Below are 15,658 nucleotides of genomic sequence, written 5' to 3' on the forward strand. Positions count from 1 at the left end.
TTGACATTTAAAAATAAAACTGTTTCACTGTTCTCTTTAAAGCATCTGATGACTCCTAAATATTTTAGTTATTTGGTACCCTCATGATTATTTAAAACACACGTAACTTTGTATCAACCTTACTGTACAGGACAACTAAAAAACTAGATAAAATATATTTTATAATGTGCTTGAAAGAATCGTAGCAATCAAATTTTAAAATATAGGGGAAAAATATATTTAATTAAGAATTCAGTTGTAAGTCGTGTTGAACTAGAAGATTTTGACTGCTACTGCATTTTGTGCTGATTTTAAGTGTTGTTACTTCAGCCCCATTGCAGATTATAGATGTTATGTAAATGTACTTCACTATCTAATAATTTTTTTTCTGCTTCTTTCCTAGGAGTCACACCTGTGTATCATAGTATGTTTGCTTTAATGAATGAAACAGAAAGGATCTGGTATCCACCCAACCACGTCTTCCATATAGATGAATCAACCAGGCACAATGTACTCTACAGAGTCAGGTACTTTCTCCAGTAAAGTGACTAATTAACTTAATAGTAAAAGGGCAAAGTGGGAGAAATTATCAACCATATTTTTTAATTGCAAGGTCTTTAATATCAGAGACCAGAACCAATTAGCATCTAATCTTCTTCAATTAAGACTCTCTTTCCCCACTAGAGAAAGTGTTCATACATGTTCTTTAACTAGAATGCTCTGAGAATAAAGCTGTCCTGGTGAGATGCTACTTTACCACTTAAGATTATAGTTAAATTTTGAACAGGGCAAGAATGGCCTTTACTAGCAAAATCCTAAATGTTTGGAATATTGATAGTTTCCCAGGAAATTTGATGTTTTGTTCAATAATATGTAATCTCACATTTTTTCTTTTTAATAACTTTTTTTTTAAGTTGAAGTGAAGGAAAGATAAGATTTTGCCAATGATTATTTACAACCTCAAATTATAAGTTACTTTATTGGATAATCTTTGGTAATATGTAGTACCAATTTAGAGAAATCCAGAGGTACTTTTCCATTCAAAAGGATGAAACAAAGAAATAAGTTTGATCTCTGGTTCTTAGTTATGAAATAGATCCATTCCATACAGAGTCAGTGTTGCATAGTAAAAAAGAAAATGGATTCATTCATGTTTTTAAAAAGAAAAGAAAAGGAGACCGTAATAAACTAAGACTTAAGAGAGGCATCCTTACCACGACAAAGGATATGTGCAAAAAACATGTGGCAAATAATATTCTTAAATGGTAAAATGTTAGAAGCATTCTCTTTAAAATCAGGAACAAGATGTATAGAAAACAAAGATAGCCGTGATCACTGCTTGTATATAGGATTTTGGTGGAGTTCCTAACCAGTATAGTAAGACAGGAAAAATAAATAAAATATTTCATAATTGAGAACAAAGAAGCAAAAAGTCATTATTTGGGGATGATATGATTGTTAACATAGAAAATATGAACAAATCTACAGGCATCAATAATAATCATTCAGCAGAAGGCTAGATTTATGTGATCAGTATGTTAAAAAATTAACTATTTCCATACACCACAAACAAACAGAAAGAGGTCACTTAAAATAATGACTAATAACAACAAAAAACATAAAGGACCTAGGATTAAATCTATTCAAGTTATATAAGAGTTATGCAGATTTTAAGACTTTTCAATTTGTGTTATTTAAAGAAGCAGGTAATATGCATATGTTTCACAAGATATCAGTATCTGATTAAGAATATTTTCTTTATCACTTTCTATAATTACTGTACTTTCTGCAATCAGCAAGTAGTATATCTTTTTATTTTAAAATGTTTGTAGAGCAGTGGTCTGCAGTCTTTTTCTGTAAGAAGACAGATAGTAAATATTTTAGGCATTGCAGGCCATACTGTCTCTGTTGTAGTTATTCAACTCTATTATTATAGTGTGAAAGCAACCATAGACAGTAAGTAAATGAATGACCATGACTGTGTTCCAGTAAAACTTTATAAAAATTGGTAGTGGACCAGATTGGGCCTGTGAGCCATAGTTTGCTGACCTCTTCTTAAGAATTAAAAAATATGTCCCGTATCAAATTCATGACTTTCTCGTATTTTTAAACTAAGGGGGCACATATCCATTGCTACCTATAATCAAAAGTTCCAAGGATAGTCTAACCAGAAACTACCCAAAAGGAGATTTTATATAATTAAAAAAAAAATTCCACCTGTCTTTTATTCAGAGGCTATTCTTCATTTCCTCTATTACATATTTATGGGTTATTTCAAAATCAACATAAAAGAGCAACAATTATAAAACTGTGTTGGAGGGCTTATAATGTATAAAGATGTAACTTTTATGACAAATATAGAATAAAGGGAATGGAACAGAGTTTCTGTATTTTATTGAAATTAAGTTGATATGAATAAGAACTAGATTGTTTAAGTTAAAATGTCTGTTGTAATCCTCTGGGAGACTCCTATGAAAATAACTCAAAAATATATAGTAAAAGATAAAACAAGAGACTTAATGTATGTAATACACTAGAAAATATCTATAGCAATAATGGAGGAATATATGAACAAAAAATCGAAAAAAAGCCTAATAGAAGCAAAATGACAGACATAATAAATACTTTATTAACAGTAATTACCTTAAATGTAAATGAATTAAACACTCAGGTCAAAAGGCAGAGATTGGAGGACTGAATTAGAAAAAAACATAAATTACATGCTGTCTATAAGAGGCACACTTTGCATTCAAAAACACAAATAACTTGAAAGCAAAGGGTTGAAAAAGATAAAACAGGCATTCAGTAACTGAAAGAGAGCTGGAGTAGCTGTATTAATATCAGACAAAATTGTCTTTAAGATATATATTGTTGCTAGAGACAGAAGAGGGACATTTTATAATTATCAAGGAGTTAATCTGTTAGGAAACATAATAACATTTGTTTAAAATTGTTATAAGTTGGATCCAACTACAGAGCTCCAAAATAAATGAAGCAGCAATGAAAGAATTAAAGGGAAAACTAGACAATTCAACAATAATAGTTGGAGACTTCAATACGTCACTTTCAGTAATGGACAGAACAACTAGACAGAAGATCAGCAAGAAAATAGAAGACTTGACCAACACTGTAAACCAGCTAGACATACATAAATAGAACACTGCACCCAACCACAGCACAATACACATTCTTTTCAAGTGCATATGGAATATTCTCCAGGATAGATCATATGTTAGTCCACAAAATGAATCTCAATAAATTTACAAAGATTGAAGTCATACAAAGTATGTTCTCTGACCGCAGTGGAATTAAATTAGGGATCATTAACAGAAGGAGATCTGGAAAATTCACAAATACATGGTAATTAACAACACATTTCTAAATAACTGAGGGGTCAGAGAAGAAATCACAAAGGAAAATGGAAAATACTTTGATATGACTGAAAATGAAAACGGATCATATCAAAACTTATGGTATGCAGCTAAAACAATGCTTAAAGGAAATTCATAGCTATAAGTGCCTATATTAAAAAAGAAAGAAGTTCTCAAAGCTATTAACATTCCACTTTAACAAAGTAGAAAAAGAAGAATATATTAAATTCAAATCAAGCTGAAGGAAATAATAAAGATCAGAGTAGAAATAAATGAAATAGAGAATAGGAGGACAACAGAGAAAATCAAGAAACCAAAAGCTGGTTCTTTGAAAAGATCAACAATATCAGTAAACCTTTAGCTAGACTGACCAAGATAAAAAGAGAGAAGCTTAAATTATTAAAATCAGGAATAAAAGAGGTAACATTACTGTGACCTTACAGAAATAAAAAGAATTATAAGGAACAACTGTATGCCAACAAACTACATAACCAAATGAAATGGACAAATGTTTAGAAAGACACAAACTGTAGAACTGACAAAGCAAGAAGTGGAATGTCTGAATAGACCTTAACAAGTAAAGAAATGGAATTCAATTAGTAATTTAAAAAAACTTTCCCGGGCTTCCCTGGTGGCGCAGTGGTTGAGAGTCCGCCTGCCGATGCAGGGGACACGGGTTCGTGCCCTGGTCCAGGAGGATCCCACATGCCGCGGAGCGGCTGGGCCCGTGAGCCATGCCTGCCGAGCCTGCACGCCCGGAGCCTGTGCTCCGCAACGGGAGAGGCCACAACAGAGAGGGGCCTGCGTACCTCAAAAAAAAAAAAACAAAAAACTTTTCCACAAAGGAAAGCCCAGGCCCAAGTGGCTTTACTGGTAATTCTATTAAACTTTTAAGGAAGAGTTGATACTAGTTATTCACAAAAAGTGAAAAGGAGGGAACACTTCCTAACTCATTCTGTGAGTTCACCATTACCCTGATACCAAATCCAGACAGACATCTAAAAGAAAAGAAAGCTACAGACAAATATCCCTTATAAACATAGTTGTAAAAATCATCAAGAAAATACTAGCAAACAAAATTCAGCAATATATAAAAAGGATTAAATATTGACCAGGTGGACTTTACTCCAGGAAATACAAGGTTGCTTTAACATATGAAAATCAATCCATCTATATAATGTACCATATTAGTAGAATAAAGAATCAAATCTTATTATCATCTTAATAGAGACAGAGATAAACATTTGACAAAATCCAACATTCTATTGTGATCAAAATATTAAACATAATAAGGATGGAAGGGAACTTAGTCTGATAAAGGGCATCTGTGAAAAACCCAAAGCTAACCTTATGCTTGATAGTGAAAGGCTGAACGCTTTCTTCCAAAGATCAGGAACAAGACACAAATATCTGCTCTCACCACTTCTGTTTAACACTGTACCATAGATTCTAGCCAGGGAAAATAGGCAAGAGAAAGAAATACAGGGCATCTATATTGGAAAAGAAGTGGTAAAACTCTCTGTTCACAGATGATATGATCTAGTATATGAAAAATCCTAAGGAATTAAGAAACTGTTAGAACTAATAAATGAGCTCAGCCCAGTTACAGGATAGAAATACAAAATCAGTTGTATTTCTATATGCTAACAATTAGAGAAGAAATGTGAAATTAAGAAAATACCATTTACCATGGCATAAAAGAATACTTAGGTATAAACCTGACAAAAGAAGTGCACAGTTTGTGTACTGAGAAATATAAAATATTATTGAAAGAAATTAGAGAAATACCTAAATAAATGGAAAGATAATATAGGAAGACTTAATATTGTTAAGATGGCAATGTTCCCATAATTAATCTGTATATTCAATGCAATCTCCACTGAAATTCTAGCTATCTTTATTGCAGAAATTGAAAAATTTGTCATAAAATTCATAAAAAATCAAAGGGACTTGGAATAGCCCAAACAGTCTTGAAAAAGAAGAGTTAGAAGATTCACACTCATTTCAAAACTTCATCCACAACCACAGTAATCAAGACAGTGTGGTGCTGACTTAAGGTTAGATAATAGATTAATGGAGTAAAATTGAAAGTCCAAAAATAATCTCTCATACTATGGTAATAGACTTTAGACAAGGGTGCCAAGACAATTCATGGGGAAAGAATAGTCTTTTCAACAAATGGTGCTGGGACAACTGAATATCCACATGTAAAGTAATGAATTTAGACAACTCACACTGTTTACAAAAAGGTAACTTAAAATGGATCATAGACCTAAATCTAAGAGCTAAAACTGTAAATTCTTAGGAGAAAACAGGATCATGTGTTTGTGTACTTAAATTAGGCAGTGATTTCAATATGGCACCAAAAACCTAAGCAACAAAAGAAAAATAGGTTAATTGGGATTCATCAAAGTATATGTTTGTGCATCAAAGGATACTGACAAGAATGTGAAAAGACAACCTATAGAATGGAAGAAAATGTTTTTAAATTATATATCTGACAGATGTCTTATATCCAGAATATATAAAGAACTCTTACAGTTCAGTACAGTGACAACTAACACAATCAAAATAGGGGCAAAGTTTTGAATAGCCCTTTCTCTAAACAAAACATACAACTGATAAATAAGCATGTGAAAAGATACTCAAAATCTTTATTCATTAGAGAAATGTAAATCAAAACCACAATGGGATACCATTTTACCCACTAGGATGGCAAGCATTAAAAAGATGGACGATAACACATTGTTATAAATTTGTCAAATTAGGGATTTCCCTGGTGGTCCAGTGGTTAAGACTCCATGTTGCCAATGCAGGGGGCACGGGTTCAATCCCTGGTTGTGGAACTAAGATCCCACGTGCTGCGCGATGTGGCCAAAAGATTAAAAAAAAGAAATTGTCAAATTACCTCTTATTAAGTGGAACATAGGGTGCCAGATGGTGAGCCACATTTCAACAACAGACTACAAGAGGAATTGAAGTAGAAAAAAGTTCATTACTCACAGGTTCTTGAGGAAGTACCCACATGCCTTAAGGGGTCACATGGAGAGGTCAAGGCACAGTGCAGATAGAGTCAGGACCTGGAGCATGTGCCTTTATTAGGGTTTAAGTGTAGAGTGCCTTGAGGTTCCTGGACTAAGGCCAGACTGGTCAATTCAAAAGAGTTGGGTTTTGGTAAGCCACGTAGGGATCTTATTGAAGAGGTGCATAGGACTAGGCACTGGGAGGCAGGGATGAGTGTTGATCACAGAGGCTGTTGGGGAAGTCGTATAAGGAACTTACATTTGCTTGTGACTCTGCAAGTTGTTCTCTAGGGCATGCGTTTGTGTGGGAGCTAATGTCAGTTTAAGGTCACTACAGGACTCTTGACGAAACAAAATGAATGCTGAGTCAGCAGCACCATAGAGTAACTTAGCTAAACTCTCCACCCAAGTGTTGGCAAGGATGTGACCTATTGGGACACTCATACATTGTTAGAAGTATAAAATAGCGCTGCTTTGAAAGACAGTTTGGCTACTCCTTTAAAAGATAAACATAGAATTATCATATGATTCAGCAGTGCCACCCTAGGTATATATGCAAGAGAAATGAAAACATACTTCCACAGGAAAGAAAACTTGTATATGATTATTCATAGCAACATTATTCACAATAGCAAAAAGATGGAAACAAACCAAATGTCCATGAAGTCATGAATGGTTAAGCAAAATGTGGTATATCCATACAATGGGAATTTAATTGGGCAATAAAAAGAAATGAAGTACTGATACTGCTATAAATGTGGATGATCCTTGAAAACATTATGCTAAGTGAAAGAAGGTAGAAAAAGCCACATATTATATGATTCCATTTATATAAAATATGCAGAATAGACAAATTTATAGAGGTAGACTAGTGGTAACTTAGGGCTGAGGAGTAGATAAAGGTGGCTTGGGTAGGGAATTTCTTTTATGGAAGATAAAGATGTTCTAAAGTTAGGTTGTGGTGATGTCTGTACAGTGCTTTGAATATACTAAAAACATTGAATTGTATACTTTAAATGAGTGAACTTTATGTGAATTTTATCTCAGTAGAGCTGTAAATAAAAAAAGCAATATAGAATTTTTTTGTTTCTCTGAAGGACAAGTTTGTAACCTCCTTTTTTTTAACTGAAGTATAGTCGATTTACAATGTTGTGTTAGTTTCTTGTGTACAGTAAAGTGATTCAGTTATACATATTTATATATATTCTTTTTCATATTCTTTTCCATTATAGCTTATTACAGGATATTGACTATCCCTGTGCTATATAGTAGGACCTTGTTTATCCATTCTATGTATAATAGTTTGCATCTGCTAACCCCAAACTCACAATCCAACCCTCCCCCACTCCCCTTCCCCTTTGGTGACCACAAGTCTTCTCTATGTCTGTGAGTCTGTTTCTGTTTCATAGATAAGTTCATTTGTGTCATATTTTAGATTCCACAGATAAGTGATATCATATGGTATTTCTCTTTCTCTTTCTGACTGGCTTCGCTTAATATGATAATCTCTAGGTCTGTCTGTGTAGCTGCAAACGGCATTATTTCATTCTTTTTTATGTAATCTCTGTTTCTTTAAAGAAGAAGCAATTATTTGTTTTCACACCAAATTAGCATTTTCACATTCCTCTACTGATGTTCCTAGAATTACATTAAAAATTTTTTTTGAATTTTATTTTATTTTTTTAATATAGCAGTTTCTTATTATCTATTTTATACATATTAGTGTATATATGTCATTCCCAATCTCCCAATTCATCCCACCACTACCACCCCACCCCGCTTTTCCCCCTGGTGTCCATACTAAAATTTTTTTTGTTAATGTTTTATTTCTACATTTCTCTATTTTCTATTATTTGCTTCTATGTTCTGTTCATGGAAGAAGGCAGAATATGGATTTTAAACTTATGTTTCTTGTATTTTCTGGCTGTATGATTACCATGGCTTTACCCATATTTCCTTTTGTCCTCACTTTGTATTTAACACTGTTAGTTGTGTTTTCTGATTATGGGATAATACCTTTTGGTAGATCGGAAGTGGTTATATATATATAGTATGTTTATATTAGAACTGTTAGAGGCTGACTGATTGTTTTAATTGTCTTGTAGATTTTACTTTCCTTACTGGTATTGTAATGGCAGCAACAGAACCTATAGGCATGGAATATCTCGAGGTGCTGAAGCTCCTCTTCTTGATGACTTTGTCATGTCTTACCTTTTTGCTCAGGTATGTACATGTGTTAAATGATAAATATCTGGCCATGTAAATGTATCTCTTAATCAGAAAAATATTCACATATGGGAAAATTGATGTTCTGTCTGCATAGCAGGTGCAGAAAGGTAACAAAATTGAGTCTTTTATCACTAATTTTTAATCCCATGGTTTATGGAGAATAGAATCTATCTTATAAAGATTCCTAGAATTGCCCCTTTTGAATTTTCATTTTATTTTAGTGCTTTAGATCATTTTAAGGATTTCACAAGTTTAGACTGAGTTTTACAACATGATTCATGTAGACCTAAGTGGCTGGAATATAGGACAGTGAAATTTCTTTAGAGAAAAATTTTTTTAAATTCCTAAACAATTTCAGACTTAATTAGTGGGTTGTAAAATGTGAAGAATGTAAGTAATTGCATAAAAAATGAACTACAGTAGTTTGTGTAGCCCCTCATAGGAGGGTGGCTGGTTGTTGATACTTAGTCTGAGAACTGTGTTCCAGTTGTTTATTAATATTGTTAAATTTTTGTGGTGTTTTTGAACATTTTTAAATGCTTTTATCTATTGCCTTGATTAGTGCTTTTGTGTAAAGATACACTCTTGATATCCCCAAGGTATCAGATCAAGGAGTTCTAAATCAGATCTGCTAATATCATGGGAAATAACCTCACAGATCCTCATAGCTCACATTTCTAACATGTGTAGTAGGGCTAGTTCAGTTTGTGAGCAACAAATTGAAAAATATTTCTCTTTTGCAATATGAGAGCAACCAACTTTTTTGTGTGTGAGGGGGTAAAATGTACTTAATAAAATTTACTATTTTAACCATTTTTAAGTGGTCAAATCAGTGGCATTAATTCAGTACCTTCATTTTTTTTTTTCTTTTTTTTTCGGTACGCGTGCCTCTCACTGTTGTGGCCTCTCCCGTTGTGGAGCACAGGCTCCGGACGCGCAGGCTCAGAGGCCATGGCTCATGGGCCCAGCCGCTCCGTGGCATGTGGGATCTTCCTGGACTGGGGCACGAACCTGTGTCCCCTGCATCAGCAGGTGGACTCTCAGCCACTGCGCCACCAGGGAAGCCCAGTACCTTCATATTGTTCTGCACCCATTACCATCATCCATCTCCAGAACATTTTTCATCTTCCTAAATTGAAACTTTATACCCATTAAAAAATAACTTCTCATTCCCCTCTCCTCCTGACCCCTGGCAGCCACCTTTCTACTTTCTGTCTCTATGAATTTGCTTATTCCAGGTAGCTCATATAAGTGGAATTATACAGTATTTACTCTTTTGCGACTGGCTTATTTCTCTTACCATAATGTCTGCAGGATTCAACCATGTTGTAGCATGTGTCAGAATCTCATTCCTTTTTAGGGCTGAATAATACTCTATTGTATGTACCACATTTTGTTTACCCATTCATCTCTTGTTGGATAGTTGGGTTGCTTCTACCTTTTGGTTCTTATGAATAACACTGCAACGAACATGGGTGTACAGATATCTCTCTGAGATCTTACTTTCAATTCTTTTGGATATCTATCCAGAAGTGGGATTACTAGATGATATGGTAGTTGTATATTTAATTTTTTTGAGGAACTGCCATACTGTTTTCCATAGCAGCAGCACCGTTTTACATTATTACCAGCAGCACCCAGCATTCCACATCCTCACCAACACTTACTTTCTGCTTTTCTGATGATGGCCATTCTGATAGGTGTGAAGTGGTATCTCGTTGTGTTTTTTTTTTTTTTTTTTTTTTTTTGTGGTACGCAGGCCTCTCACTGTTGTGGCCTCTCCTGTTGCGGAGCACAGGCTCCGGACGTGCAGGCTCAGTGGCCATGGCTCATGGGCCCAGCCGCTCCACGGCATGTGGGATCTTCCCGGACCGGGGCACGAACCTGTGTGCCCTGCATCGGCAGGCGGACTCTCAACCACTGTGCCACCAGGGAAGCCCTGCATGTATCTTTTTGAATTATAGTTTTTTCCAGATATATGCCAGGAGTGGGATTGCTGGATCATATGGCAACTCTATTTTTAGTTTTGAGCTACCTCCATACTGTTCTCCATAGTGTCTGCACCAACTTACATTCCCTCCAATAGTGTAGGAGGGTTCCCTTTTCTCCACATCCTCTCCAGCATTTGTTATTCGTAGACTTTTTAATGATAGCTATTCTGACAAGTGTGAGGTGGTATCTCGTAGTTTCGATTTGCATTTCGCTCACAATTAATGATGTGGAACATCTGTTCATGTGCCTGTTGGCTACCTGTATGTCTTCTTTGGAGAAATGTCTATTTATATCTTCTGCCCATTTTTCAATTACGTTATTTGTTTTGTTGTTATTGAATTGTATGAGCTATTTGTATATTTTGGAAATTAAGCCCTTGTTTGTCACATCATTTGCAGGTATTTTCTCCCATTCTGTAGATTGTCTTTTCATTGTGTTATGGTTTCCTTTGCTATGTAAAAGCTTGTAAGTTTGGACTAGGTCCCAGTTGTTCAGTTTTGCTTTTATTTCTATTGCCTTGGTAAACAGACCATTGGTATGATTTATGTCAGAGAATGTTTTGCCTATGTTCTTTTCTAGGAGTTTTCTGGTATCATGTCTTATATTTAAGTCTTTAAGCCATTTTGAGTTTATTTGTGTATACAGTGTGAGGGTGTCTTCTAATTTCATTGATTTACATGCAGCAGTCCAACTTTCCCAACACCACTTGCTGAAGAGACTTTTTTCCATTGTATATTCTTGTCTCCTTTGTTGAAGATTAATTGACTGTAGGTGTGTGGGTTTATTTCTGGGCTCTATATTCTGTTCCACTGATCCATATGTCTGTTTTTGTACCAGTACCACACTATTTTGATTACTGTAGCTTTTAATATTGTCTGAAGTCTGGGAGGGTTATGCCTCCTGCTTTGCTCTTTTTCCTCAGGATTGCTCTGGCAATTCTGGGTCTTTTATGGTTTCATACAAATTTTAGGATTATTTGGGAATTCCCTGGTGGTCTAGTGGTTAGGACTTGGCACTTTCAATGCTGGGGCCCAGGTTCAATCCCTGGTCAGGAACTAAGAATCCTGCAGCCTGCACGGCACAGCCAAAACTAAAAAATAAAAATTAGGATTATTAGTTCTGTGAAAAATGTCATGGGTAATTTGAAGGGATTGCATTACATCTGTAGATTTCTCTGGGTAGTATGGCCATTTTAACAATATTAATTCTTCCAATCCAAGAGCATGGGATATCTTTGTATTTCTTTGAATCATCTTCAGTTTCCTTTATTAATGTTTTATAGTTTTCAGCATATAAGTCTTTCACCTCCTTGATCAGCTTTATTCCTAATTATTTTATTTTCTTGGATATGGTTTTAAAAGGGATGGTTTTTTAACGTTCCTTTTCTGATATTTCATTTTTAGTGTAAAGAAATGCAACCGTTCTGTATGTTAATCTTTTATTCTGCTACCTTGCTGAATTCGTTTATCAGTTCTAGTAGTTTTTGTGTGGAGTCTTTAGGGTTTTCTGCATCTAGTGTCATGTCACCTGCATATAATGACAGTTTTATGTTTTGAGGTAATTTTTGTATGGTGTAAGGTAAGGGTCCATCTTCATTGTTTTGCATGTGGATATCCAGTTTTTTCAGCACCATTTGTTGAAAAGACTATCCTTTCTCTGCTGAATGGTCTTGTTGCTCTTGTCAAAAACCATTTGAAAACCAACCAACTTTTTACAGCTTCCTTTGTTTCAGTAGTCATTAAGAAAAGAGAGAGGGCTTCCCTGGTGCCTCAGTGGTTGGGAGTCTGCCTGCCGATGCAGGGGACATGGGTTCGTGCCCCGGTCCGGGAGGATCCCGCATGCCGCAGAGCGGCTGGGCCCGTGAGCCATGGCCGCTGAGCCTGTGCGTCTGGAGCCTGTGCTCTGCAACAGGAGAGGCCACGGCAGTGAGAGGCCCGTGTACCGCATTAAAAAAAAAAAGAAAGAAAGAAAAGAGACAGGCCTCTGAGAAGAGTGTACTATGAAGTTATGACTTTATACTGCTTTTAGAATTATATTATTTCATCTATTCTGCAGATCTGGTTTATTTTGATGGAATGCTATTAAGTTCCATTAATAAGGCAAGTTTTCCTAAACTATTCATTGATCTACTTTACCCTAATATTACTACTATGACATCTCATACTTCTTTTTCTTTTTTTTCTTTTTTTTTTTAACATCTTTATTGGGGTATAATTGCTTTACAATGGTGTGTTAGTTTCTGCTTTATAACAAAGTGAATCAGTTATACATATACATATGTTCCCATCTCTCTTCCCTCTTGCGTCTCCCTCCCTCCCACCCTCCCTATCCCACCCCTCCAGGCGGTAACAGAGCACTTAGCTGATCTCCCTGTACCATGCGGCTGCTTCCCACTAGCTATCTACCTTACGTTTGTTAGTGTGTATATGTCCATGACTCTCTCTCGCCCTGTCACAGCTCACCCTTCCCCCTCCCCATATCCTCAAGTCTGTTCTCCAGTAGGTCTGTGTCTTTATTCCTGTCTTACCCCTAGGTTCTTCATGACATTTTTTTTTCTTCTTAAATTCCATATATATGTGTTAGCATACGGTATTTGTCTTTTTCTTTCTGACTTACTTCACTCTGTATGACAGACTCTAGGTCTATCCACCTCATTACAAATAGCTCAATTTCATTTCTTTTTATGGCTGAGTAATATTCCATTGTATATATGTGCCACATCTTCTTTATCCACTCATCCGATGATGGGCACTTAGGTTGTTTCCATCTCCGGGCTATTGTAAATAGAGCTGCAGTGAACATTTTGGTACATGACTCTTTTTTAATTTTGGTTTTCTCAGGGTATATGCCAAGTAGTGGGATTGCTGGGTCATATGGTAGTTCTATTTGTAGTTTCTTAAGGAACCTCCATACTGTTCTCCATAGTGGCTGAACCAATTCACATTCCCACCAGCAGTGCAAGAGTGTTCCCTTTTCTCCACACCCTCTCCAGCATTTATTGTTTCTAGATTTTTTGATGATGGCCATTCTGACTGGTGTGAGATGATATCTCATTGTAGTTTTGATTTGCATTTCTCTAATGATTAATGATGTTGAGCATTCTTTCATGTGTTTGTTGGCAGTCTGTATAGCTTCTTTGGAGAAATGTCTGTTTAGGTCTTCTGCCCATTTTTGGATTGGGTTGTTTGTTTTTTTGTTATTGAACTGCATGAGCTGCTTGTAAATTTTGGAGATTAATCCTTTGTCAGTTGCTTCATTTGCAAATATTTTCTCCCATTCTGAGGGTTGTCTTTTGGTCTTGTTTATGGTTTCCTTTGCTGTGTAAAAGCTTTGAAGTTTCATTAGGTCCCATTTGTTTATTTTTGTTTTTATTTTCATTACTCTAGGAGGTGGGTCAGAAAGGATCTTGCTGTGATTTATGTCACAGAGTGTTCTGCCTATGTTTTCCTCTAAGAGTTTGATAGTTTCTTGCCTTACATTTAGGTCTTTAATCCATTTTGAGCTTATTTTTGTGTATGGTGTGAGGGAGTGATCTAATCTCATACTTTTACATGTATCTGTCCAGTTTTCCCAGCACCACTTATTGAAGAGGCTGTCCTTTCTCCACTGTATATTCCTGCCACCTTTATCAAAGGTAAGGTGTCCATATGTGCGTGGGTTTATCTCTGGGCTTTCTATCCTGTTCCATTGATCTATCTTTCTGTTTTTGTGCTAGTACCATACTGTCTTGATTACTGTAGCTTTGTATAGCTTTGTATAGCTTGTGTATAGTCTGAAGTCAGGGAGCCTGATTCCTCCAGCTTCTTTTTTCGTTCTCAAGATTGCTTTGGATATTCAGGGTCTTTAGTGTTTCCATACAAATTGCAAAATTTTTTGTTCTAGTTCTGTGAAAAATGCCAGTGGTAGTTTGATAGGGATTGCATTGAATCTATAGATTGCTTTGGGTAGTAGAGTCATTTACACAATGTTGATTCTTCCAATCCAAGAACATGGTATATCTCTCCATCTATTTGTATCATCTTTAATTTCTTTCATCAGTGTCTAATTTTCTGCATACAGGTCTTTTGTCTCCTTAGGTAGGTTTATTCCTAGATATTTTATTCTTTTTGTTGCAATGGTAAATGGGAGTGTTTTCTTGATTTCTCTTTCAGATTTTTCATCATTAGTATATAGGAATGCCAGAGATTTCTGTGCATTAATTTTGTATCCTGCCACTTTACAAAATTCATTGATTAGCTCTAGTAGTTTTCTGGTAGCATCTTTAGGATTCTCTATGTATAGTATCATGTCATCTGCAAACAGTGACAGCTTTACTTCTTTTCCAATTTGGATTCCTTTTATTTCCTTTTCTTCTCTGATTGCTGTAGCTAAAACTTCCAAAACTGTGTTGAATAACAGTGGTGAGAGTGGGAAACCTTGTCTTGTTCCTGATCTTAGTGGAAACGCTTTCAGTTTTTCACCATTGAGGATGATGTTGGCTGTGGGCTTGTCATATAGGGCCTTTATTATGTTGAGGAAAGTTCCCTCCATGCCTACTTTCTGCAGGGTTTTTATCATAAATGGGTGTTGAATTTTGTCAAAAGCTTTCTCTGCATCTATTGAGATGATCATATGGTTTTTCTCCTTCAGTTTGTTAATATGGTTTATCCCATTGATAGATTTGCATATATTGAAGAATCCTTGCATTCCTGGAATAAACCCCACTTGATCATGGTGTATGATCCTCTTAATGTGCTGTTGGATTCTGTTTGCTAGTATTTTGTTGAGGATTTTTGCATCTATGTTCATCAGTGTTATTGGCCTATAGTTTTCTTTCTTTGTGTCATCCTTGTCTGGTTTTGGTATCAGGGTGATGGTGGCCTCGTAGAATGAGTTTGGGAGTGTTCCTCCCTTTGCTATATTTTGGAAGAGTTTGAGAAGGATAGGTGTTAGCTCGTCTCTAAATGTTTGATAGAATTCACCTGTGAAGCCATCTGGTCCTGGGCTTTTGTTTGTTGGAAGATTTTTAATCACAGTTTTAATTTCAGTGCTTGTGATTGATCTATTCATATTTTCTATTTCTTC

At 35.6% G+C, this 15,658-nt stretch overlaps 1 protein-coding gene across 6 annotated transcripts in view; it reads left to right on the plus strand.

Annotated features, from left to right (window-relative positions):
* LOC137227817 (tyrosine-protein kinase JAK2) overlaps nt 1-15,658 on the plus strand; it is a 375,133-nt gene that overhangs the window by 302,269 nt on the left and 57,206 nt on the right. For all 6 annotated transcript variants that reach the window (XM_067744296.1, XM_067744295.1, XM_067744297.1 and 3 more), the window contains 2 exons: nt 383-506; nt 8,479-8,596. In XM_067744296.1, the coding sequence (XP_067600397.1) occupies nt 383-506; nt 8,479-8,596 (242 nt within the window). The remainder of the gene's footprint in view (nt 1-382; nt 507-8,478; nt 8,597-15,658) is intronic.

Source organism: Pseudorca crassidens, chromosome 7 (assembly GCF_039906515.1).
Source record: "Pseudorca crassidens isolate mPseCra1 chromosome 7, mPseCra1.hap1, whole genome shotgun sequence".
NCBI lineage: Eukaryota > Metazoa > Chordata > Mammalia > Artiodactyla > Delphinidae > Pseudorca > Pseudorca crassidens.